Raw genomic sequence first — 27,505 nt, forward strand, 5'->3', positions numbered from 1 at the left:
CTGACAAAGCTCCCTGCTGAATGTCAGTGAAAAGGAAGGATACTTCAACAGGAATTTGATTCAGAAATAAAACAATATTCTTCACCCTCCTCATAAATAAATATGAGCATAATTAGAAACCTTGGAGATAAGCAACTATGTTTGTAATAATAAATTAAAATGGGTTGAGTAAAGGGTAGCGTGATAAAAGGCTTGATACTAACCTACAAGCTAGTTTACATGATATAGGATTGGACTAGGGACCTACATGAAGAATCATGCAGTACTTTTTGGGAAGTTTTGCATATTAGAAACTAATTAACCGTATGTAACATAAATGAAGGCTTATATTCTCGTTTATACTCACTGGCTGTATCATATTTTGTTTCTATAATATTTGTTGAAAAGCCTCAGAACAATGTTTCTGTGGATCTGTGCAGTATTATTACATTTATTTTTTAAAAAATCTTGGCTGTCTTTCTTTTCAGTTGTATATGTTGGTGGGATTTTGATTTCTCTCCATATACAGCTGCTCTCCCAATGCAGTTTGGTGATAAACTTGCTACTGTGACAAGCTAATGAAAATTCAATGCATGAACAGCACTGCACCTACACACTGTTCAAGCTCTGACTTTGACCTGTAGCAATTGTTGAAAAGTCTCTCCCTTGGGGCACATTACAGACTTTCTGTTCTCTTGTAGCTTAATTGGAAGCGAGAGCAATGTTTTACACATGATGTGCAGGGGTGGGCCCTTCACACCAAACCAGCTACACAGGAGTCAATTGTTCCCTGCTTGGTGGATACAGATGTACAGGAACTTGGACTGAAATGCACACACATGAGATGAACATAATAGAAGGAATGAATTATTTTTCAGGAAAGTACGTACTAAATTTTAAAAAAAATTGCATATACAGTACATAGTACCATTCAATGCCACAGGCTGTTAGAATTTTAGTCAGTGTGAAATATGGCTGCTGGTATAAGATGGTAGCCAATTTATGCAGAGCAAACTGTTCATAACAGTATGGTAAAGAAATGACCAGATAAATAGTTTCTAAAACCTTCCTTGCATCCAGTTCCAGCTTCCTTTATCTTATCCATCAATGAGTTTAGAATATAACAGATTAATTCATTCAGCCAGACATTCCCCTTTGAACCCTTGCCTAAGTAGATGTCGCCTTGTGTTACATTCTCAACCTTTTTTTGACTATGGGCCTCTTAGGACTCTGCTCAAAGTTTATGGCCCCCTTCCCTGAGAAGTTTTGCTAGCTTTGGCTTCTTCTGTTCTCTCCTACTGACTACATAAAGAAATATTTTATGATTTCTGTCTGTGGCTTGCCTTAAAAAATGGCAGATATTTTCCATTTGTTTTCACAGTTCATACAAAACTAGTAAAAAAATTTAAAAATGAGAGACTTAAAACAATAAATACAAGTTGATAAAAAGATATGTAAATTAGTGGTTTGAGAGACCAACAAATTTCTTGTGACCTGCATTCTAACAATCTAATAGAAATGCTTCAGTAATAGTGTATTTCTTGTGAACTTTCAAAATACCCTATATCCTGGAAGGGTCCCTTTCACTTGGGAAACTGCAAATGGTTGTTTTTGAGAAAAGAATGGAGGAAGCTAACATTTCAGATATTTTAACATGGGATCACGCTGGTTTCCGTTATGAAGGAAATAGTAAAAGTAATGGAAGTTCTTACCATGTTCTGTTCTTGTCCTGCATTACCTGATCCTCAGACTGTTCTACTTTCGTGGTCCTGAAGTATTAAACCAGAATCACTTGTTTATAAATCAACTCCTCAACCCTGAACCCAAGTAATCTATGAATAACAAAGCACTCTCTGGATTTTTATGTTTATAATCACAGGAATCTTGACTGATCACGTCTTTTAATTCCCCATTTGTTTTCTCTCAATCAGCTTTTTCTATCACAAATGGATCATTTCATTTCACCAAGGTGTTTTGGAAATATTTCTGGGGAGCCAAATGTACTTCATTTATAAACATTTATATGACCCATGCCTTGTGGATGTCATACATTCTCTTATGCCTGCAGGGAAAAGATATTTTTTAACCATTAGAAATGCTACTATTGAATTACTTTAGATTTTAAGTTGATTAGTTTGAATGTATTTGCAGTGTTGTGAGATGTAGGTTAGGCACTCAGATAAAATGCCCGAACAATAGAACAACAGAGAATGAGTCGACACTTTTGTGTCATTTATCCACACCTGTTTTTGTTGAAGTGGCTCAATTCATTTAAGTTCAGAAAAGCTAGTTGCTGGATCAACTGATGCTTTCTACATTCAGAAATAGTATGGCTTAACTCCTGTCAGTGAGTTGTTATAATTTGACATTGTAATGTGAAATAGGAAAGATGCATTCACATGAGCTACTAATACTAACAAGAGTCATCCCCGACATGATGGAAATTCTTATCCCATTCTTCCAATGTGGCAATTTCCAATCTATTTTCATCACCAATCATTCTATATCATCACCTAATCTCCATTTTCCGTACTGTTATGTCCAAAGAGTGCTCAGTGATGAGTATCTGCACAGTCTAGATAAAAGGAACTGACCCAAAAATTTGATAATTTCTCTTCATTGATGTTGCTTGACTTACAGAGTCGTTCCTGCCTCTGTTCACTCAACCACTATCTGCTGGTTTGTGTTTCTCTGCAGTATATTTAACATTAAAGTAACCTTCAATTTAATGAGACAAAAAAAGTAAAGCAACATTCCAAACAGGGATATTCAGAGGGATTTATGTTTTAATCTATTCACAATATGTAGATGACAGTGGCCTCCATTATCTGTCTCTTACTGCCTCTGAGAGGAAGCAGTTGAAAGGCAACAAGTGGAGTGAAACACAAAAGACTTCAGATGCTGCGATTGTAGTCAAAACACAGAAATGCTGGAGGAACTGTCAGTCTCGCGGTATCCATAGAAGATAAAGATATATTAATGACGTTTCGAGCCTGACCTCTTCCTCCAGGTATAAATGAAAAAAAGATGGGCATCTGAATTAAAGACCGGTGGGGGGGGGGAAATGGGAGGAAGAGGAGTACAGAAGACAAAAGGTGTTAATTGGATATATTAAGAGGAAAGGTGAGAATTGATTTTGGTTCAGTGAAATTGGCTCAGTGAAAGGAGAGAGAAAGAAAAAAGATGGAGGGGGGGGTGTTTCAACAGAAAACAGATGTTGATATTAATGCCATTTGATTGGAGGATGTCCAGACAGAAGATGAGGTGTTCCAATTTGCAGGTGGTCTCAGTCTGGCAGTGCATGAGACCATGGACAAACATGTCAGCAAGGGAATGGGGTGGGGAATTGAAATGGATGGCCACAGGGAGATCCACAGTATTGTAGTGGACAGAGCTGAGGTTCTCAATGAAATAATCTCCCAGTCTGCAGAGGAGACCACCACGAGAGCACTGGATGCAATAGATAACCCCTGTATATTCATAAGTGAAGTGTTAGTTCACTTGGAAGGACTGATTGGGACACCGAATGGTGGTGAGAGAGGAGGTATGGGTGCAAGTGGAGCATATCCTGTGGTCAGATGGGTAGGAGCTAAAGGGGGAAAATGGTTGGGAGGGAGAGGTGGACAAGGGAGTCAAGGAGCGATCCCTACAGAAGGCAGAAAGCAAAATATTTGTTTGGTGGTGAGATCACATAGTAGTTGGTAGAAATGGCGGAGGAATATATATTGGATGTGGAGGATGGTGGGGTGGTCGTTGAGGACAAGGAGTGTTGTTTGAAGGAGGTCATCTCTAAAGATCTGGCATCAAAGTCCTCAATCTGGGAGACAGAGGAATTGAGAGAAAGGAATAGAATTCTTATGGGGACAAGTTGTGAAGAGGTGTAGTCGAGGTAGCTGTGGGAATTGGTGGGTTTGTAGAAGATGACTGTCAATAGTTTGTCTCAGATCAAGACAGAGAGATCGAGAAAAGGAAAGTGTTGCTAGAGATGGAGCAAATGAATTTGAGTCACATTTAGACAAAACTGGATTTGGAAGATTTCCTCCCCTAAATAAACAATGATAGATTTTTTTTGAATATCATATTTCTGAAACTATCTTCTTTTAAATTTCAGATTTATTCAATAACTTGGGCCATCTTGGAATTAAAATGAGATCTGAGATATATGAATCTTAGTTAAGTGAATTGGGCACTAAGCACTGAATTGAAGAGTGGTTGTAGTGAGGGATGAAGATACAGAACCAGGGTGCTTGATGGAGGGAACTGGAAAGCACTGTGGTATCACAGCATCCCCTAGTGTCCAGTACCTGCACTATGACAACAAACAAAGTCTTTATGAAACTGTATCATGTGAAAAAATTCTGCATTCACATAGTACACAGTAAAAAATAAAAGTTCAGAATTCAAGGAGTAGTTCCAAAACAACTGATGAATGATCATATAAAACTCCATCTCATTTGATATAACCCAAGACAAAACTTGTCTTGTACAGCAAGGCATGTGGGGTTGTGCAGAGTAACTACGAGATGGAGGTCAGAATGTTGTAGAATTGGGCCTCCAAATAAGAGTTGCATGCCATTCGACACCTCTTACAATGCTCAGGCTTCTCTGCATCTATTCTCAATATTTACATCAAGGTCTGAAAGGACGTGAAGCTAAATGTAATATTAGCGATCACTTTTCCAATGAAATTCTATTGTGTGGCCCAAATTAATGTCACACACGATGATGGAAGTTCAGAGATTTGATGTTTACATACGAGGCCACCACAGATCCAATGTCGTGAGCTCTATCATTTCCCATTGAATATGGTGTTAAACATGTTCCAGTTCACTCTGGTTCCCGAAGCCAGCTTCCAGATTGTTTATGCACTGGGAGTTATCCAATTCTGTACTGCAGTTGTCAGTCTGAAGCAGCTGGATCCAATGAACCTCCCAAGACCAAGGTCCAGAGAAATTCTTGGGCAGAATTGTGAGTCAAAAGTTAATAAAATAGGTCGCTGATTTTTGCATTTTTTTCCTCTCACCTTTCTACATCTGAATGAGGTTTAAATGTGATTCTTATGCTACCTATCAAACCGTGCATCTTGGCGCCTCACAGTTTGGCGGGCAGCAACCTCCTTTGAAGAAGACCGCAGAGCCTACCTCACTGACAAAAGGCAAAGGAGGAAAAACCCAACACCCAACCCCAACCCACCAATTTTCCCCTGCAACCGCTGCAATCGTGTCTGCCTGTCCCGCATCGGACTTGTCAGCCACAAACGAGCCTGCAGCTGACGTGGACTTTTTACCCCCTCCATAAATCTTCGTCCGCGAAGCCAAGCAAAAGAAAGATTAAACATACATGGGGATATGCTTACTATATCCCTGTACACATCAGAGTAGCTCTGACAATCTAATTCCCCACAGCATGTACAACTTTGAGCTTCACATCCTTTCAGACCTTGATGTAAATATTGAGAATAGATGCAGAGAAGCCTGAGCATTGTAAGAGGTGTCGAATGGCATGCAACTCTTATTTAGAGGCCCAATTCTACAACATTCTGACCTCCATCTCGTAGTTACTCTGCACAACCCCACATGCCTTGCTGTACAAAACAAGTTTTGTCCTGGGTTATACCAAATGAGATGGAGTTTTAAATGATCATTCATCAGTTGTTTTGGAACTGTTCCTTGAATTCTGAAGTATTGAGTGTTCTATACTTACTGAATTACTCAATGATCTTCTCCAAAATCTATAACCAAACCACACAACCCTTCCCAGACAAAGAATTAGTGGAGGAACTCAGCAGATGAGACACCATTCATGGGAAGAAATGGTCAGTCGATGTTTCAGATTTGAATCCTTTATCATGCCTAAAGGGAAGAGGATGATATCTAACCTGATGTCTGACCATTTCTACCCATGGATGCTGAAATGCTCCAGTAATTCTTTGTTCAGGATTCCAGCATCTGCAGCTTCTGTGCTTCTTTCATGATCCTTCTGCTGTCATCCCAATAGAAGGACCCTGAACCTTTGGTCTTTAGACTCCGCCTTAATTACCAGCATAAAAATATTTGCTGATCATCGATATACTAATCTGTGAAGATATCACTGAATTGTTTTACATATTCAGTGGAGCTTATGGAGTTGTGTACTTGGGTGGACAGTGGTCAGAACTTGCACCTTGGCCTTTCCTTGTAGATCTCTCTATTGTAAAGATGCAGATACTGGACACTAGGGGATGCTGCAATATCATAAAGCAAACAATGCATCTGCACGTCAACTGTGAAACTCTAGTGCCACACTTAACTCCCAGAAATTGGGTGCTCATTCATTTTTCTCCCAGTTATGTTAAGTGGAAGTTGAAATTTTGGCAGGATATGGTCAGTAATAATGCTTATTGGGACCATCGACCCCTCTCAGCAGAAACGTCGTAGAGTAGAAACCCTTATTCAATGCCAAAGCAGCAGTTGAACAAAACGATTCACCACTGCCTTTTGGGAAATTGGGATGACCATTGTCAGCAATACTAGATCCTAAGAAATTAATAACTAAATAAATGAAATTATTGGAATTTAAGAAGCAGGTAAGCAACCAATTAAGCAAAGAGCATGCTGCCCTTTTATAGCAAGATGGTTATTGTGCCAGAATAAATAAATCTCAATGTAAATAGGGCCCATGTAGGTGCACACCTGTAATATTGTGCCTTTAAGTTTCATTGTATAACCTAACCTCAAGTAGTCCCTGGATTTGGTCTTTCAAAAAATCATGGAGGTTTAAGGCCCAGAAAGTAGTCATTCAAGCCCGTAGTGTCCATGACATTTGACTTGGACAACAAGTTCTCTGTAAGATAAAGGATTTCCTCAACTCCCCTTGAAACCTTTTTTACTAATTGCTTGAGTTATCAACTTCTCTGCTGAGGAGACATCTCACTATTGGGGCTCACATAATTTTTGAATATAACTATAGTATAATTAAGCGGTTCCTGCTTGGAGGGTAAATGATCCTAGAACCTGGTCTCAGAATTAACTTGGCTCCTTGATTAAATATTTGAGTTTGGGCCCTGAATTTAGCTTCAGAAAACAGGCAGTACCAACATTTGGTACCAGAGTATATAGAGTAACATTAATTCTAATGTTAATTTCTAAATTTGTGAATGTCAGCAGGATTTTAAGGGAAGCAATTCCAACATTTAGAAATAAAGGAAGAAAATCCTCTTGGTTAATATTTAATCTATAAGCAATGACAGGCAAACAGATGATCTTATCCATTTTGTGGGAGTATTGCTGTATGCAAATTTGCTGCCAAAATTTCAGTATTACAACTACAGTTTTTTGAAAGTCCTTTATTGGTAATGAATATTAAGATATAAATGCAAGAATTCTTTCTGATACAAGCAAAGCATGAAATGATAAAGCATCAGGTGAGTAAGAAACTCAGGAATCTAATTTGATTCATTTTGCTTCTTTGTGTAATCCTGAATGCAGGATTGAAAATAGATCACGGTGTTATTCTGTGGCATAAACAAAATGATGTAGCATTTTGGAACGAAGTAGCCCAGAGCAATACTAAAGGCACTAGTGACGGTTAGGAAAGCCTGTATGAATGAGGTGTACTTCTCCTGATTGGGGGTGACCATTGATGTCATGTACAGAATGTAATATACAAAGCAGATCATCATGCTGAAGGCAATGAACTTGGCTTCATTGTAGTTTTTTGGGAGGTCTCTTCCCATGTAAGCAAAGAGAAAACATGCTACAGTAAGAAAAACAGTGTAAAGAAAACTAAGGGAGAAGGCAATGATGTTACCAGTGTTGCAGTCCAGGACAATGACTTTCTCAATGATATGGCTATCAGGTTTGGGTGGGTCGGTAATTAGCCACACAGTTGAAATGATAATTTGGATGAATGTACTTAGAAAGATGAAAATGTACTGTCCATTATACTTCACCCAATATTCATAGGCCTTCGGCAGCTTGGCGGCCAGCTTGAATATGCAGACAATTTGAAATGACCTTACTAAGATGCAGGACAGGCAGATGGTGAAACTGACTGTGAAAAATGGCTGTCTTATTTGGCAGAATATTTTGTTTGGAATATCAATGTAGAAAATCACACAAGAAAAGCTGCACAACATTGACACAAGCATGAGAAAACACATTCTGCCACCCGCAGACCTGACCACTGGAGTATTGTGATTAAGTTTAAAGATGATTGCAATGATAATGGTCAGCAAAAGTCCACCATTTGTCAAAATCAATAGGAATATAGAGAATGGGTTATGCCATTCCATATACTTTAGATCCCGATCTAGGCAGCGATGGCTCTTTGGAGGTGACCACTGGTGTGAGAGGCAATCTGCACAGGAGTAGAGATCTGCAAAAGAATGTCAATGTAATAAATCCTCAAGGATGGCAGCTGAAAAGAAACTGGCTATGCACTGGGACACTGCAGTGACAGGTGGTCTCTCAGATGTTCTGAACCCTGATGAACACTGTGTTAATTAAACTAAGATATTAGAATGAAGAATATTTTGGGCCCTAATTCCATTGAACAATAATTTTTCTTCCTGTACACTTTGGGGTATATTTTATGGATTTTGGGCTGCTGATCACAAAAATCACTTTAAAATTTACCTATCAAGTACCATTTTTTAGATATAACCTATTTTTATGATTTCCTGCCATATTTTAAGTCTATTTCAAGCATAGAAAACCATGAAGTGCCACATGTCATTGAAAATTTATTTTCTGCATTTGCACTTGGACGTCTTCTCTGCTGATCTTCGTGCAGTCAGTGACAAACATAGTGAAAGGTTTCACCAGGACATTGCGACCATGGAAAAGTATCAGGGAAACTGAAATCCATTTATACTGGCTGACTATTCTTGGATACTGTCATGAGATGCTGAGTACAAACTAAAATCAGCGGCAAAACATTTTTAGGTCAGTTGAACTCATGCAATAAGTCAACATCATTATGTGATTAAACATAATAAATTCAATAACAATTCATTTAAAATGTTTCTCGAAATTCCTACGTGATACAGCAAATCTGAAATTATCTTTGTGTTTAGCTTGATGTTGTCTGTCATAGTCCCCAATATTTTTCAGGAAACAAATTTGTTGTCTAGTGTTATCAGTAACAAACTCCAAGGGCAGATACATCAGAGTTGATACAAAGGACTCCATCATACACTGCCAGAAATACCATGGACTGAATAAAAAGTAAAGCTGTGTGTGAGTGTGTGTGTGTGTGTGTGTGTGTGTGTGTGTGTGTGTGTGTGTGTGTGTGTGTGTGTGTGTGTGTGTGTGTGTGTGTGTGTGTGTGTGTGTGTGTGTGTGTGTGTGTGTGCGCGCACGATTTCCTATCAAAGGCATACTCGGGATTAGTATAGCATAGGTTAGATGCAGGGTGATGCTCATTTCCATCAGACACTCCTTGGGGACATAAAACATACATTAAGAACAGAAATAGAGGCAGGAGAACTATACGAGACTATATAAGACCATGGGTGAACTTTTATACCGACTTCACTCTCTCACCTATTCACATAAACTCTATCAATATCAGCCTTGGAATCAGAAAATTTAAATTCTTATCCAGGAAGTATGTCTCTTAGTTCTGAACTCTCCAGTCAATGGAAACACCTTGTTAAGATTTACTGTAACAACATCTCTGACACTACATCTTTGGAAATGTCTCATAATCCTCAAGTGCAGGGCAATAGGAGATGTTCTAATAAAAATTACCAGAATTTTTTGTCATTGTTAATTTCTTCAAGTTCCTCATCTTCACTCATTTAGAGTTTACTGTTTTCCTACTAATATGATATGGGTGTATCTTATTCAGAAGCTATAGATGAACCAAGAGATCCTAAAATTGCATTTAGGACAGGAGATTCAGCGACATACAGAAAGATCAGGTACAACTTCTAGAAGGCCATTACTAACTCAAAGGGACAATTCTGGACCAACTTGGAATCTCAGAAGTGTGACAACTTTGGCTGGGCTTGCGGATCATTATATTCCTATTAGGTGAAGCAAGGTACAAGCTCTTCCACATGAGCTTGGTGCCCTCTGCTCACTTCAGAAATGAGCCACATGGCCCCCAGTGACTCTGTGCTCCCAGTCTCTGAGGCTGACATGAGAAGGATGAAATTTCAGAAAGTGTATGGACCAGATGTACCTAGTCATGCCCATAAAACCCATGTTTTAAGTAACTAGCTGGAATTTTCAGATATTTTCAACCTTTTGTTGCAAGAGGTCAAAAGGAAGCAACTGGAAATAATGAATCAGATACAGGATGGAGTTGGAGAACCTAGTTGGTTGGTGCCAGAATAGTAATCTTGTTCTCAACATCACCAACATCACCAAGACAAAGAGGTTTTAGATTTAATATTTAGACATACAGCATAAGACATAAGAGACTTAAACATGCCCTATGAGTCTGTGTCACTTAATTACACCCAAGTGACCTACAACTCCATTATGTTATTTGAATGGTGGGAGGAAATTGGAGCACCCAGAGGAAACCTACGCAGACATGCGAGAACATACAAACTCCTTACAGACAGCGCCAGATTCAAACCCCAGATGCTGGCACTGTAACAGCATTGTGCTAACCACTCTGCCAACCACGCCGCTCTGATTGTTAATTTTAAGAAAGAGGATGGAGGTGGAGATCAGAACCTTTGAGGTCTTGGGAGTCCATATTTCAAAAGACCTTTCCTGAAGCCAGCACATTGAGTCAACTGTGAAGAAGGCACGCCAACACCTCTACTTCCTAAGGAGTCTGAGGAGAATTGGCATGTCATTAGATATGCAATTAAACCTATACAGGTGCACTAAGTAAGGTTTGTGGATTGGTTGTATCATAGCCTGGTTTTGCAAGTGCCCAGGAATTCAGAAGGATGCTTACTAACCACTTTGATTTAGGAATATGTTCCAGTGGGACAATCTTCACAGTTGATGCCATGTGAGGCATCATAAGGACCTCCATCACCCTGGTCACAGCCTCTTCTCAGATTAAACGTTGGTGTGTGACTGTTCTGTAATCAGGTAGCATTCAGGTCTTCATTGAAGCTAGTTGCGATGCTTAAGGTTGGCATCATATTTGCTATGCTACAGCACATTCTTGGCCAGCATGATGGATTACAGTCTTCCAGTCAGAATTATGTTTATGTTTGCATTGCAGTCATTTTTGGACTTATTAGGGCACTCATTCACTAATAAACAATTTGTAGGCCTCACGTTTAAAATAGGTGACTTTTATCTTTCTGGTCATCCAGTTTTAGTGCGTTAAGGAAGACCTAAAGTGTGTTTCTTTCAGATTGCATTTATGAAATGTTTTTTACAACATGTTCTAGATACAAAGCTTCAGTAGAATAATTTCTATGCCAAGTTAATATCCAACCTCCCATCCTTCTTTTATTGGAATATAAATCTTATGAGGCAAGATTAGCAGAGGGAGGAGTTTTCTCTTTGGAATGAAGAAGGATGAGAGGTGACTTAATAGGGGTCTACAAGATCCTGAGAGGCATAGATAAGGTAGACAGCCAATACTTATTTCCCCAGGGTGGGAGTAGCAAACACTGGAGGACATTTGTACAAAGTGAAGGGAGGAAAGTTTAGGGGAGACATCAGGGGCAAGTTTTTACACAGAGAGTTGTGGGTGCCTGGAATGCCTTTCCAGGAGTGGTGGTGGAGGCTGAAACATTAGGGGCATTTAAGAGACTTAGACAGGTACATGGATGAAAGAAAAATAGAGGGTTATGAGGGAAGAAGAGTTGGTTTTTCTTTTGGTAGGAATATATAGGTCAGCACAACATCAAAGGCCGAAGGGCCTATACTGTGCTTTAATGTTCCAGGTTCTATCTTCTCACCATGTCCCCTCAAAAAATGAAGTTAACCTGAAGTGGTCTTCAAGAGAAAGAAACAAGATATTGATAAATAAATACCACAGTTCTTTTTAGCTTGACTGATCCAGTAGGACAAAAGTGGAGCAACAATATATCTTTAACAGAATTTCTTGTAAGCTACCAATAATGTAATCCTTAAAATCCAATGAGATCAAGGGAAAAATAAAGAAACAAAAACCAGCTAAGATGTAGTGGATAAAGATGCTTACTGACCACTTTGATTTAGGAATGTTCCAGAAGGACAATCTTCACAGTTGAAGCAGCAGGGAAAGATCCCTCTTGGGACTTTCTTCTGTCCTGGTTCACACATCACTGAACAATTACAAAATGGGATCTAGTACCAAAAAAACACAAGACTTAATTTGTGCAAAGAGACCTGGCTAAAATGCTTTGGGATGATATTGGGTGAGGGTGGGAAGGAGAAAACAGGGCATGTCTTGTGTTTGATCATTGTAAAAATGGCAAAAACCTTATCGTTTTCTTGGAGTTTATAAACATCTGCACAAAAAATATGGAGATGCTTAGAAACTCCAGGAAAACATAAAATTCCAGAATTTCATTCTTCCTACTGTCATAGTGTTGCTAGTCAGAGCTATAAATCCTTCTGAAATTCTCGTGAATTGTTGAAAATAACTGGCGACTGTCAGTCTGAATTATTTCCAGTCCAGAAAGTGGCAGGGTTATAGTCTAGAAATTGAATGGCAACCATTTCGGTGCATTCAGGGGCAGTGCAGAATGGGCAAATTGAGCACTGTTAATAGCTCACTATTGCAAAATTTAGAAATGTGCATGATCCAAGTCTTCATGTGTTACTCATTGGGCTTCATTCATGGAACGATCTTTCAGGTACATCTGGGTGCAGATTGGAGTGGGATTTGCAAGGGATGAAAGCTTGTGAAGGTTGAAGCTGGAACAAGACAGGAGCGATGAGCAAACAGAATCACAAGGGTGGGGGAGAAGATTGGTGAGGGAGTAAAGTCACAGTTGACTGCTGAGGAGAGATAGATTAGTTGAGAAATGAAGATGAGTCAGAACAGAAGCCACAGGACTGCATGGAGGAATTAGACCGCTGGGGTCCTGGGACGAAGTGAAGAATCTGAAAGCAGATGTGGGTGCAGCCAAGAAAGGCTGTGGAGGCAGTGGGATGGCTGCCAAAGATGACCATCGTAATGGTAGGTATAAGTTAAAATGGGCTGACTCCATGTTCTGGGTTTTACATGGGTAGATCCCCTTAAGCAATGAAAATAAAGGATTTACTGGCACATGGTCTGCTTCTACATGAATGATGTAATTAGAGTTTTGAGAAAAATAATTCACTGTAGTGGAAAATCAAAACATGTAGATGCTATAAATCTGAAATTAAAACTCTTAATGTTTGAAACAGTTGATTCAAGGTGTAACAAAGATACTCCTTCTGTTCTATTCATCTTTCCACCACCCACAAGCAACTTAAAACTAATTTATTTAATTGTTCACCCAGTTCTGATGGTCACCATTGAAATGTTAACTTTTTTTCTCTTTCACAAATGTTGTCTGTCCTGCTATTTCTGACTTTTTCTGTCATTGACTGTCGTCTCGGCTATGTTTTTTTTAGATTCTAAGTTTTCTGACAGATTGACTTTGTTTGCAACACAACAAATAGTTTGCTGTTGAGCCACACACCCTAGAGCAGCCATTCTCAATGGGAGCCCTACGCCGCACACCCCTCCTCCCCGCTGGTGGTGGGGGGGGGGGGGGCAGCACATTTAAATAAAAGCCTTGTTTTCTTTCACCTTAAGTAACATAAATACATTTATGGTTTTTATTTAGTCGGTAGGAGAACATTCATTGGAGCGACTTCATCACCAACATTGAAGTACTCAAGCTGGCAGAGACCGACAGCATCAAATCCACGCTGCTGAAGATCCAACTGCGCTGGGTAGGTCACGTCTCCAGAATGGAGGACCATCGCCTTCCCAAGATTGTGTTCTATGGCCACCGAGACAGAGGTGCACCAAAGAAGAGGTACAAGGACTGCCTAAAGAAAGCTCTTGGTGCCTGCCCCATTGACCACCACCAGTGGGCTGATCTCGCCTCCAACTGTGCATCTTGGCACCTCACAGTTCGGCGGGCAGCAACCTCCTTGGAAGAAGACCGCAGAGCCCACCTCACTGACAAAAGACAAAGGAGGAAAAACTCAACACCCAACCCCAACCCACCAATTTTCCCTTGCAACCACTGCAACCGTGTCTGCCTGTCCCGCATCGGACTTGTCAGCCACAAACGAGCCTGCAGCTGACGTGGACATTACCCCTCCATAAATCTTTGTCCGCGAAGCCAAGGCAAAGAAAAAAAGAGAAACCAAACTAGACTGCTTCACCAATAAACTTTGAGCAGGGGGACCATAGCCACAAAAAAGGTTCAGAATGACTGCCATGAAGTATGATTATGGAGTCATTCATAACTTCAGGATTCCTAACAATAATTTTTTTAATAGGGAAAATAGCAGCTTGTTTGCAGACAGCAAAGTCCCACAAAAAACTGAGAGGTAAATAATCTGTTTTACTGTTGTTGACTGAAGGATGCAATAACTCCCTTGAACTTCCCTAAGATTCACCAGAGAGGGTAGACAATTTGTCACTTTATGGTCTCATTCAAAAGATGGGATCTCCAACAACCTCAGTGCAGTGCCATGTTGTCAGTCACTATTTTGTATGTTTTTGAAAGGGAGCTTGAATCCTTACTATTTTAGGGGTAAAAATGTAACTACTGAATCAAGATCAACACTTGGGGCCAGGCATTTATTAACATACTGTATAAGTGCAAATGTTTCTGACTGGCATGAACAAACTGAATTCTCACCAAGTTATCATCCAAATGCCAATGGATCAAGGATGGATTGATGCTGATTTTTCTTGTAGTTGGCATATATGAACCAATCGATTTAAAGTGGGCTCCACCTCTTGTCCAATCCCATGAAACAATGTCATAGCCAGCTGGTGGATCTCCATTCTCATCAAAATAAAGATGGTAATCTTGAAGGTTAAATTTCACTGTCTTCAATCTGCTGAGTAACTGAGACACAAGTTTAAAATGACTTATTACATATAGATGAGGTCAAAATTGGGAGTTGGGCATCCAACCAGTTGAAATTATGCTCTCATGCAGAACTAGAGTTGGAAATAACACTCATTTGACTCAAATTATTTAATTCTAGTTTTCCATTTTAATATCAGATTTTAGATTTTTTTTGCCTAAGTTCTCTTGGGTTACTTCTCTTTTTGTTGAATGAGCTATTGAAGTTTTTGAAACTTCAAACATATTTTATAATATCAATTATGTGGCTATTGAAATTTCAACTGCAGAAATATCTATCTTGGCAGATTCCACCAAAGGTCTTTGTTTTTCAAAGTCATATCTTAAAATCAATTGCTAGGTCATGGAATTGGATTTTGGGATTGGACTTGAACTGGAATTTAACATTTGAGGTTGATGGAGTACAGGGTTAGTATCTGAAGAGGAGTTCACTTGTTGCTTGGTGAAAGTCAGATTTGGCCATTCTACTTAGAGATTATTGTTAAGAAATCTCTTGGTGCCTGCCACATTGACCACCGCCAGTGGGCTGATATCGCCTCAAACCTTGCATCTTGGCGCCTCACAGTTCGGCGGGCAGCAACCTCCTTTGAAAGAGACCGCAGAGCCCACCTCACTGACAAAAGACAAAGGAGGAAAAACCCAACACCCAACCCCAACCAACCAATTTTCCCCTGCAACCGCTGCAACCGTGTCTGCCTGTCCCGCATCGGACTTGTCAGCCACAATCGAGCCTGCAGCTGACATGGACTTTTACCCCCTCCATAAATCTTCGTCCGTGAAGCCAAGCCAAAGAAAAGAAAGAAAAGAAGAAAGATTCAACGGTATAGTTTTTTTTGAGCTTTCTAGTTTGTGAAGCTCTTTGGGTGTTTTATAGTTTTATTTAGTGTTATTGTCTACATTATGATAAAAAAAATTGGTGTTGCATTGAAGTTCCTAGCACCTAGTTTGTGATGTCCTTTCTCTTTCATCTGATTGATGATATTTGATTATAGAATTTCCAGTTTTCCAATTATAATTAATTTTGGTTTTAAATAAAGATTATCTTAAATACGACAAAGTATAAGTTTTTTAGTGACAGGTCAGCATAAGTTGATTGATTAAACTTGAATTGGACATTGGCTGACTTTTAAGACAATAAATGTCAAAATAATTAAAGGCATTCAATCCTTCGAGTGTTTGAATGTATGGCACACTAAATACTAATTTTCAGGTACAGGATTTTAGGGCGGCCATTCCAAAGGACATGGTCATATATCATAGTGTGTGTGTGTGTGTGTGTGTGTGTGTGTGTGTGTGTGAGTGTGTGTGTGTGTGTGTGTGTGTGAGTGTGTGTGTGAATGTGTGTGTGAGTGTGTGTGAGTGTGTGTTTGTGAGTGTGTGTGTGTGTGAGTGTGTGAGTGTGTGTGTGTGTGAGTGTGTGTGTGTGTGTGAGTGTGTGTGTGTGTGAGTGTGTGTGAGTGTGTGTGTGTGTGTATAAAAACACACACACACACACACACACATATATATATATATATATATATATATATATATATGCATTAGTTGTTTTTGCAATACCATTTAAATATATATGGAAATAAATGGTAACCTACAACCATGTCCTCCTTTGGAATGGCCACCTTATTTAGCAAAGCTAACACACTGGGAATTGAATACAAAAGTAAAAACAGAAAAATGCCAGATGAACTCAGCAGGTCATGCAATGACCATAGGAGGTTAAGATATATAACCAACGTTTCAGGCTTGAGCCTTCTATTTGAGTTCTTCCAGCATTTTTGTGTTTTTATCACAATCACAGTGTGCCACTAAATACAAAAATCAGGGAGGTATAGCTTCAGTGATACCTTCAACTTTCGTGTGCCACTAAATACAAAAATCAGGGAGGTATAGCTTCAGTGATACAGGGGATAGGTACTGTGAACAGCATTGGTCTTATTTAAACAAATATTTTAATGAATTGCAAACAATTCAGAGAAGGCTTACAAGATTAATACCTGGAATGAGTGGGTTGTATTAAAAGGAGAGGTTGGCAGGCTAGCTGGAGTTCAGAAGAATTTGAGGCTGATTTGATTGAAATATACAAGATTCTGAATGGTCTTGAAGATTTATAGAGGCCATTTCTCTCAAATTAGGAATTAGAACTAGGAGGTCACTGTTTAAAAATAAGGGGTGATTAATTTAAGAAAAAGATGAGACGATTTATCTTCTCATACCGTATCATGAGCCTTTCGTTAAAGGGTAATAGTCTGAATTTTTAAAAATCAGAGTTAAATAGATTCACTGCGAACTCTTACAAGTTTTGAATGATATGGCACCAAAAGAGAGTACATATTGTTTCAACACCTCTGGGCTGGAAAGTAGAAAACCACAGTCAAAGTTTTTAACCTGATCTGATGAACTCCCACTGGGTATTATGAACTAGCTATTCTAATATACGTCACCATTCATCTACTGACGTCTTTTTTCAGCTTATTTTCCCAGCCCACTGACCCGAAAGAGGCACAAGTCAAGAGTGTGATGGAACGGTCATCACTTGCTCTGTAAAGTGCTGTTTCAAGAACATTTGGTAAGTTTGGTAACATTCACCACATTAAACATTCACTTTCTCCATTATCAATGCATCAATTTATTCCATTTTTTTTATAAAAGGTGATATTAAGTGGTACAACAAGTAATGAGTGCAGAATGGAGAATTAGTTTTGATTGGGATGAATAATAGAATGCACCAGTGAGACTGAAATAATAGGGCAATAGGTGGGTCTGAGATGTAAGGAGAAGGTTGGATTGAGAGCAAAGGTTAGAAAATGGATAGCACTGAGGAATGCAATAGGTAGTCAGGATTTGCAGATATGGTTAAAAGATGTTGAAAACTAAGGTGGGAATTTGGGGGTGTTGAGGATTTGGGGTGAGGAATAAGATGATGAAATGGGTTAAGGGAAATTATGAGGAGACATTGAGTGGTATGTGATGCAGATGAGGTTGAGAGTCATGGGAGAAGATAAGGGTCAGGATTAAAGAGATAAGATTAGCCATTACAGTGCCAGTGACCTAGGTTCAAACCCAGCATTGTCTGAAAGGAGCTTATACATTCTCTCCATGTCTGTGTGGGTTCTCTTCTGGTGCTCCGGTTTCCTCCCACTCTTCAAAACATATGGGATTGTAGGTTAATTTGGGTGTAATTGGGCAGCATGGGTTTGAATGGCTGAAATTGGCTTCTACCATGCTGTCAATAAAATAAAGTTGAGGGAATATTGAGGGTGGATAGGATGAGTGTGTTAAAACCAGAACAGATTTATTATCCTTCAAGGGCTTTTCCTGATTCAAACAATTTTTATGCTCACATACTGCTGTATAATTGATACTGAATGGGCTCACACCTACCTGCCACGGGAGAATGCTTCGTGATTTATTACAGTGTGTTGCATTGCATTGGAGCAGATCGTGCAATGCATGGGCAACAGCGTGTACAGCCGCATATACATTGTGGGAAATTCTCTTCTCAAGAATGTGTGAAAAGTTCAAGTCCTCAGCCTTCAGCCAATTACACTTGCTACACTGTTGATTGCAGGTGCCTCTATCAGTACAGTCTCCGTGCCCCATGGTCGCTGCAGTAACGCGGCTCAGAGGTTTGTTTAGGAACTCTGTAAAGTGTGCCATTTTGCCTTCCTTAACTGCTATGCCGATAACAGTCCCAATACTCTCAATGTTTGGTAGTTTTGTTATGTCCTCCGATAATGAAATAGCTTCACTTATGATCCACACTTTCGAAGTAAGGTTTTGAGCCACAACAATACTGAAAAATTCTCTTGCTATTAACTCATTAGAAAAGAGAACAGTAACATTGACAGTGCTCCTAATATTGCTGATCACTTGGGTGATGATCTCGGGGGAAGTGGAGATGATACCCTGATAGGCAATGCAGGTTCCCAGCGCCGAGGCCATCTCCACCACTTTGGTAACCCCTTTGCGCCCATATTCATTATCACTGCCAACAACAGCAATCCAGTTCCACTGGAATTCTTTGATCAGTTGAATCATGGCTTCTACTTGATTCTTGTCATTTGGAATGGTCCGGAAAAATGATGGAAAACGGATTTTATCACTCAGAATCTCTCCAGATGCCAGGTAGCTTATCTACAGAAACAGAGAGAACACCTGCACTAATGCAGCATTTCATATCCAATCTTTTAACGTTAATTCACAGGATCAACCCATAGCAAGACAATCTGTGCAAGATTCTATAAACAGCAATGAAAGGAATATGAAGGACTAAAGGGTCTGTTGTACGAACCTGGTGTCAGTTGCACAAAAAATGCCAGGAACTCCAGGAAGAAGTCCTTTATTCTCTGTCAGAGAAGAATCTCGACTTGAAAGATTGCACTTCTGGCAGTGTAGCTACAGATCACTGCTGTATTGCTGTCCCAATTTGGATTTTAATGTTCAACTCAATTTTGGCTTGAAGGAGTGTCATCACTGAGAAATATGCTCCATACAGGGTAAATTAACATTCTCTTGGGTCATTCCAGCCAAAGTATAATTTGGTGCTTTCTGATAAAAATGTTGGGATTCCTAACACAAGGTTCGGACAATTAAGTTGTTATTGCACCTTTAACTTTGTCTTATCAGAACAATGGTGCCATACCAAAGAAGGAGATAATAGGAGTGAACAAAAGTTTGCATTTTAATAAAGCTGTGGAAGGATGAGAGCAACTTGAAAATCATAGAAGGCAGAAGGAAAGAAGAGGGATTCTTGTGAGGAGAAAGTCACATGAACTGAAGACTTGAGCATGGTAAGATTTGGATGTAAAAGGCTTTAAGGAAGTTTCAGGATTATGGAGGATGAGACCATGAAAGCATTTCAACCACAAACAAAGCTAGGTCATCAAGAACATGGAAATGAATAAATGGGGCCTGATGTACCATATATATTTGTGTAAATGTTGATAATGTTTAATAGTTGACACGACTCACCTCACCCCCCCCCCCCCATTTTTGGCCCAAAAATCGGGTATTTTTTGTATGACCCATGTAAAAGTTGACCCCCCCCCCCCATTTTTGGCATCAGTTGCCCACCCATCTGAATTCCCAATGCTCCAGCCACCCATCCATCTGAGCTCCTAACCGCAGATCCTCACCACAGTTGCCTGACCATCTAAACTCCCGATGCCCTGGTCACCCGCCCATCTGAGCTCCCAATTGCGGATCGTCTCCCTAGCCGCCTATCCAAACTCCTGGCACTCAGGCTGCCCATCCCGACACCCAATAGTGGACCCTTGACCTGGCTGCCTGCCCACTGGAGCTCCTGACATCCTGGCCACCTGCTCTGAGCTCTCAACTGCAGATCCTCACTCCAGTCACCACTCATCTGAACTCCCGATGCCCTGGCCACCCGACCAGTTATCCAAGCTCTAAACATCTTGAGTGACACAGGTACTGACCAAGGTCAAAAGTTTGACCAGTGTAAAAGTCGACCACCACCTTTTTTTGCCCAAAAAAGTGGTAAAAAAATTTGCCAATTCAGATGACCTAAACTTTACAAAACTTAGCAGTTAGGAAGGTGACTAACAGAGCATTAAATGTGTTAGATGGAAATCAACATTGATTACCTTGTTCATATAAAGTACACAAACAGATATAACAGATGTGTGCCTGGTGCAGCCAAATGCAGAAGCCATAAAAGGGAGAGGTAGTGGTGATGGTATGAAACCTATCCTGAGGGTTGAAGACAGAAACTTCCATTTTTGAAATGTTTATTATAACTTATTCAAGATGGGATCTCAGAAGAGTAGTTTGACAGCACAAAGGAAGTGGTGGTGTATGAGAGGTGATATAGACTGAAATTGGATGTCATAAAGTGGAATGATTTTTTTTTCACAATAACACAAATACTTTCTGATCATATCAGTTGTCATTGCAAAGGAGCAGTGTGTTTTATTTCTTGCCCAGGCGAAGAACTTGCTGATCTTGCCCTGGGCAGAGGAATATCAATAATTTCCAGACCTAACCCTGGCTGGAAATCCCTGATCTTGGCCCTCAGATATAGTTGGCTAACATGCCCCCAAAAGTCAGCAAACATTTAAGAACTATTTTTTTAAACATAATTAATGGTTGTCTGAGAATCCACAGGGTTTAGATATTTTCAGAACAGAAGGGACCTGAATCTCTGTGAAAGCCTTTACCACTGATGGGTCAGAGGGCAAACTAAAGCAGATGTTTTAAATAGACCGTGACAATACAGCTCTTTGAAACATGATGGTAATTAAGAGAACTGAACTGATTTGGACAACCTACAACTATTTCAGCTCAAATTTTAACTGTAGTCACAATAAAGCTTACCTGAGGAATAAGGAAGAAACCCAACACTCGAGCAACAGTCATAGTTATGTCTGTTGACGCTGGCCCAATAACAGCAATCACTTTGGGCTGATAGGATGTATAATTGCTTAAAATCTCTACTTCAGTTCCTTGCTTGCCTGACAGGAATCTGAACATGGCCTGGATGTCCACCACGTCAAAGCAACTGTCAGCTACATCATAGCCCAGAGAAACACCTGGGAGCAGCTCAGTTGAGTTATTAATTTCTTCAATGGCAAATCTCATAGCTTGGAAATAGATGAATATCTTTGTCTTGAAGATTGACCTAAGGAGACATTATTTATTTCAGTTAAATTGATACTAGCAGGAAAATTCACAAATCACAAATCCTCAGATGTTGGCCATTTGTAAAAACCATTGGGACTCAAAAATTGCAAGAGAGAAAAAAGAAAGACCTATCCAGTTCACCTACTGGTTGCAGTAGACAAAAGTGATGCTATTGACTAATTCAGGCAATTAATTTCTACCTATGTGTCCAACAAACACAGGCATGAGGTGAGAAAAGCAGCCATGGTTGAAGAGCTTGGGGAACTAAAGGTCTAAAGTCATCTACTTCTCATGAGTACACACCAACCTCAGATTATCTAGCAGACATTTCCTCAAGTTGCCCAAACAATAAATGCTTCTATTTAATCTGACCCAGTCATCCATGCTTCAAGTAGTTGGATAGTTATGATACAATCCTCACTGAGATTTTCCAGCATGAATCCAAGGATATGCTTACCTGCACAAAACAACAGGATTCAGTTGGACTGCAGCTGCTGCTTTCATTAATCAAGGAAATGCACTGTTGTGAGACTGATACTTGCCGAACCAATGTTCAAATCTGATAATTCTGAAAATTGAACTCCAGGCCACAATGAAAACATTCAGCCATCAGCTTGCTGTGGAATTCTGATAGCAAGTTCAGGTAGTGTGAAAGAGAGAAATAAAAATGCTATAGATGGAAATGTTAGCAAATGGAGTTCAATCCAGAAAAGTGTGATACACTTTGAGAGATCAAACTTGATCATTCAAAAGAGAAAAGCCCTAACTTGCTCTACCTTGAGCAGAGGACATGGTTAGTGGCAAGATTCTTAGCAATGTGGAGGAACAGAGGGATCTTGGGATTCTAGCTTATAAATTCCTCATGGTTGCTCCTTAGGTTGATGAGGTGGTTAAGAAGGCATATGGTGTGCCTTTATTAGTTGGGGATTGAATTCAAGGGTCGTGAAGTACAAGGTTAGATAGATTTTTTAGTTAAAGGAATTAAGGAATATGAGGAAAAGGCAGTTAGGTAGAGATGAGCCTATCATCAGATCAGGATGGGCCTACTCCTGCTTCTATTTCTTATGATTTAATGTTTCAGCTGGATAAAACTGGTTAGACCACATTTGGAGCGTTGTATTCAGTTCTGCTCACCTCGTCGTAACAAGGATGTAGAAGGTTTAGAAAGGGTGCAGAGAAGATGATCAAGGCACTGCCTGGATTGGACAACAAGTCTTACAAAAAAAGGTAGAGCAAGTTAGGGCTTTTCTCTTTTGAATGACAGTAAATGAAAGATGAATTAATAGAGGTGTCTAAGATTATGAGATGCACAGACAGGATATACAACCAGCACCTTTTTCCTCAGGTGCAATGGTCAATTCCAGGGGAGTGTGCTGTGTGCTGTTTTATGGTCAATGGTCAATTCCAATGGTCAAAACTGAATGGTCAATTCCAGGGGAGTGGAAGAAAGTTTAGAGGGGACATCAGAGGTGCCCCCCCCCCCCACCACAGAGTTTGGTGGGTGCCTGGAATGCACTGCTGTGTGCTGTTCTACGGTCAATGGTCAATTCCAATGGTCAAAACTGAATGGTCAATTCCAGGGGAGTGGAAAAAAGTTTAGAGGGGACATCAGAGGTGCTTTTCTCCACCCGCCCCCCCACCACAGAGTTTGGTGGGTGCCTGGAATGCACTGCTGTGTGCTGTTCTGTGGTCAATGGTCAATTCCAATGGTCAAAACTCAATGGTCAATTCCAGGGGAGTGGAAGAAAGTTTAGAGGGGGCATCAGAGGTGCTTCCCCCCCCCCCCACCCCCACAGAGTTTGGTGGGTGTCTGGAATGCACTGCTGTGTGCTGTTCTATGTTCTGGAGTCAACAGTTGGATCCCATAACTGGAGAATTCTCTGGTTTGAAATAAGCAACTTGTTGGCAGGTTCCCTTTAATTTTATACAAGAGAATCATCCTGATAGTAACTCAGTCCTAAATATTTATTACACCATATAAACCATCCAAATCCTGTGACTAATATGCACCTCATTCTTAGTTAATATGTATGAAAACCACCCACACTTCTCATTTGAATTGAAGACTGGAACTTCCTTGATGATTCCTGTAACTTCATATTTTAAATGTTTTAATTCACAGCAATTGGGCATCACTGACTAAGTTGGCATTTATTGCCCATTTCTAATTGTTCTTCAAAGGTTGGGGATGATCTTGGAACACAAATAAATCAATCATAAAATGTTTTGCCACAGGTTAACAATTAAGTTTGGTTAAACCACTACTGGGGCACTGAACACAGTTCTGATCCCCATATTAAAAAAATAGTTGATAGAATGGAGAAGGTGCAGAGAGGGTTTACAATACTGATGCCCGAAGTGTGAGGGTGTAAATATTAGAAAAGGACAAAGAGACTGATTGTCTTTCCTTTTGACCATAGGAAGCTAAATGATGACCAAACAAAGGTCCTTAACATAATCAACAATGTAATTATGTTAATACAGAAAGGATGCTTTCATTTATGGGGAAAATTTCACCAGAGGCCATTGATACAATAGAAAATTCAGTACCAAGGGTGATGAGAATGTTGAACCTGGGTCAACAGGAACAGATGAAGCAAATAGTATTAATTAATTTAAAGAGGGAAGGATACGCATTTGGAATGATGCTGATAGATTTGGAACAGCAAAGCCGGGTGCAGTTTCAAGTGGAATATAATTTAAGTATGAACTTATTATTTACACAGCTGTTGCTAACCTCTGTAATCTTACATACTCATACAGTGATTCAATTATACTTACACTATGACTTATGCATATAGGGTCCATACATTCTGCTCAGAAAACCTTAAGCCTGGGCTGTTACCTAACTTAGAGAATGACTAATTTACACACTCACATCTGTGACTGATATGCAAAGAACCTGTATCCATACATACACTAGCAATATACACATAGAGTCTGTGCTTGCATTTTGATGTAATATCTTTTCAAATTTATAAGTATAATTTAAAAAAAATTAAATTAAAATTTGAGACATACAAAATGGTAACAGGACATTTCAGCCCACTGGCTCGTCCCACCCAATTGACCTACAACCCCCAGTACATTTTGAACCAGGGGTAGTTGAACTTAGAATATATATTTATTCAGCTGTTACTTACTTCTCACAGTCGGGGACAACTGCCTCCAATCGATTAACATCTTCAGCTGGGGTAATGTGAATTGGAAATAAACCCCCAATCACATACTCTCCTGGTGAGTTTAATATCCCTGAACATCCTCCTGAGACTACATTGATGGGCCCCAGTATTGTGGTGCAGACAAATAGGGGCAGAAGGAGGTACATTCTGCTGCAGGGAATGGAGGGATTTCTGTGTATTGAGGAAGGTGATGTTTGATACTTCCACTTTTAAAGAATGCTGCGTGAGGGATGGCTGGAGCGCCAAATGATTGTTTGCATGGATTTGTATAATATTCACTGTTTACACAAGTTGAGTGTGATGCAGAAATGGCTCCACATCATCACCAACATTCCCAACACCAACTTCTAGTTGGCTCCATGCACTAAGAGATAAAATGGAAAAGATAAAGGTTCCATTATTGTCACATAATACTACATTTAGAATGCAACATACATGAAATTCTTTAATTTTTGTCTACGCTAAGGCATATAGAGAGTCACTACTTTGTCCAGTGCCGCTCTCAGAAACCTACAGCACCTGGTGTTCCGAGGTAGGTCTCCCCTCCAAGTTCTGAGTGTGGTGATATGTAATTACATATCACCACACTGAGCAGGCCTGAGGTTCTGAGATCAGACAATCTCAGGCATATTCAGGCTAACAGGCTTCTTTGGTGCAAATTTGTTAAGGTGCAAATTAAAATCCCACATCTGCCAAGAACCCCACCCAACCATCCTCCATCTGGTTCCTATGTGGAAGGCAGAAAGTCAGAGGAAAATCACATGGTATATTACACTTGGAAACATGATTTTTATCTGCTCACAGCCAGTGAGCGGACTCCCCAGCCGACCCACGGTTGAAGTGTGAATCTCTGCAAACAGAAGAATGTGGACAAATTATCACATGCAGTGTGCACCAACAACAACCTCACACTCAATGTCACCAAAACCAAATACTGACTTCAGGAAGGGAAAACCAGAAATGTATGATCCAGTGGTTATTGGGGGGATTAGAGGTGGAGACCATGAGCAAATTTAATTTCTTGGGAGTCACTATCTCAGAGGATCTTTCCTGGACCCAACACATTAATGGCATTGTGAAGAAAGCACATTAGCACCTCTACTTCCTCAGGTGTCTACGGAGGTTTGGTATGACATTGGATACCCCAGCAAATTTCTACAAATGTGTCATGGAAAGTGTGCTGACCTGCTGCATCATGGTCTGGGATGCGGGTACCAATACCCCTGATATAAAGCCCTCCAAAGGGTAGTGGAGACAGCCCAGACATCGCAGGCAAAATGCTCACCATAATTGAGACTATCTACAGAGAACGCTGCCGTATAAGATCAGCAGCAATCATCAAGGATCCACGTCACCCAACACATGGTTTGTTCTCACTGCTACCGTCAGGAAAGAGGTCTCGGTGCCACAAGACTCGCACCACCAGGTTCAGGAACAGCTGCTACCCCTCCACCATCAGACTCTTCAACAACAAACTCAATCAGGGTCTCATTCAGGGACTTTTGTTTCCTCACTTGTTAGTTTTCTTTTCCTCTCTACATTGCAGTTAGTTTATTTACATTTCTTTTTTTTTAAATTTTTTATTTTTCACACCATAAAACACGTTAGCCATGATATACACTTTTTCATTTTCACACATATACAATGACTTTTTCTCCCCCCCCCTCCCTCCTCCCAAGCCACCCCCCCACCCCCCCCCTCTCATCCATTTTAGGTATACAATCTAGGTTGCATTAAGCCAGTCAGACAATGTTGTCATTCAACAAAAATACACCAGAAATTCTACTGAGTCCATTCTTTTCTTTTCTTCTCCTTCCATCAACTTAGGTAATGTTTGTTCCCGGTAGGTTTTCGCTATTGTATTTAATGTAAGGCTCCCATACTTGTTTGAATATTTCAATATTATTTCTTAAACTATATGTTATTTTTTCTAATGGAATACATTTATTCATTTCTATATACCATTGTTGTATTTTCAAATTATCTTCCAATTTCCAGGTTGACATAATACATTTTTTTGCTACGGCTAGGGCTATCTTAACAAATCTTTTTTGTGCATCTTCCAAGTCAATTCCAAATTCTTTATTTTTTATGTTACTTAGGAGAAAGATCTCTGGATTCTTTGGTATATTGTTTTCTGTTATTTTATTTAATATCTGATTGAGATCATCCCAAAATTTTTCTACTCTCTCACATGTCCAGATTACATGAATTGTTGTTCCCCTTTCTTTTTTACATCGAAAACATCTATCAGATACTGTTGGGTCCCATTTATTTAACTTTTGCGGTGTAATGTATAGTCTGTGTAACCAATTATATTGTATCATACGCAGCCTCGTATTTATTGTATTTCTCATCGTTCCAGAACATAATTTCTCCCATGTTTCCTTTTTTATCTTTATATTTAAATCTTGTTCCCATTTTTGTTTAGTTTTACCATTTGTTTCCTCATTCTCCTTTTCTTGCAGTTTAATATACATATTTGTTATAAATCTTTTGATTAACATTGTATCTGTAATCACATATTCAAGGTTACTTCCCTCTGGTAAACTCAAATTGCTTCCTAATTTATCTTTCAAGTAGGATCTCAGTTGGTAATATGCCAGCGCTGTATCTCCAGTTATATTGTACTTATCTCTCATTTGTTCAAAGGATAAGAATCTACTTCCTGAAAAACAATTTTCTATTCTTTTGATCCCTTTTTTCTCCCATTTTCTAAAGGAAAGGT

At 39.7% G+C, this 27,505-nt stretch overlaps 1 protein-coding gene across 1 annotated transcript; it reads right to left on the reverse strand.

Moving 5' to 3' along the window:
• Positions 1 to 7,384: 7,384 nt before the first annotated feature.
• LOC138752969 (taste receptor type 1 member 1-like) lies at positions 7,385 to 21,553 on the reverse strand. Its single transcript, XM_069915569.1, has 4 exons — positions 21,290 to 21,553; positions 18,335 to 19,087; positions 14,671 to 14,932; positions 7,385 to 8,334 (listed from the first exon to the last, which is right to left on the reverse strand). The coding sequence occupies exons 1-4, from the start codon at positions 21,551 to 21,553 to the stop codon at positions 7,403 to 7,405; spliced, it is 2,211 nt and encodes a 736-aa protein (XP_069771670.1). The 3' UTR covers positions 7,385 to 7,402.
• Positions 21,554 to 27,505: the final 5,952 nt, after the last annotated feature.

The sequence above is a fragment of the Narcine bancroftii genome, chromosome 2, assembly GCF_036971445.1.
Source record: "Narcine bancroftii isolate sNarBan1 chromosome 2, sNarBan1.hap1, whole genome shotgun sequence".
Lineage (NCBI taxonomy): Eukaryota > Metazoa > Chordata > Chondrichthyes > Torpediniformes > Narcinidae > Narcine > Narcine bancroftii.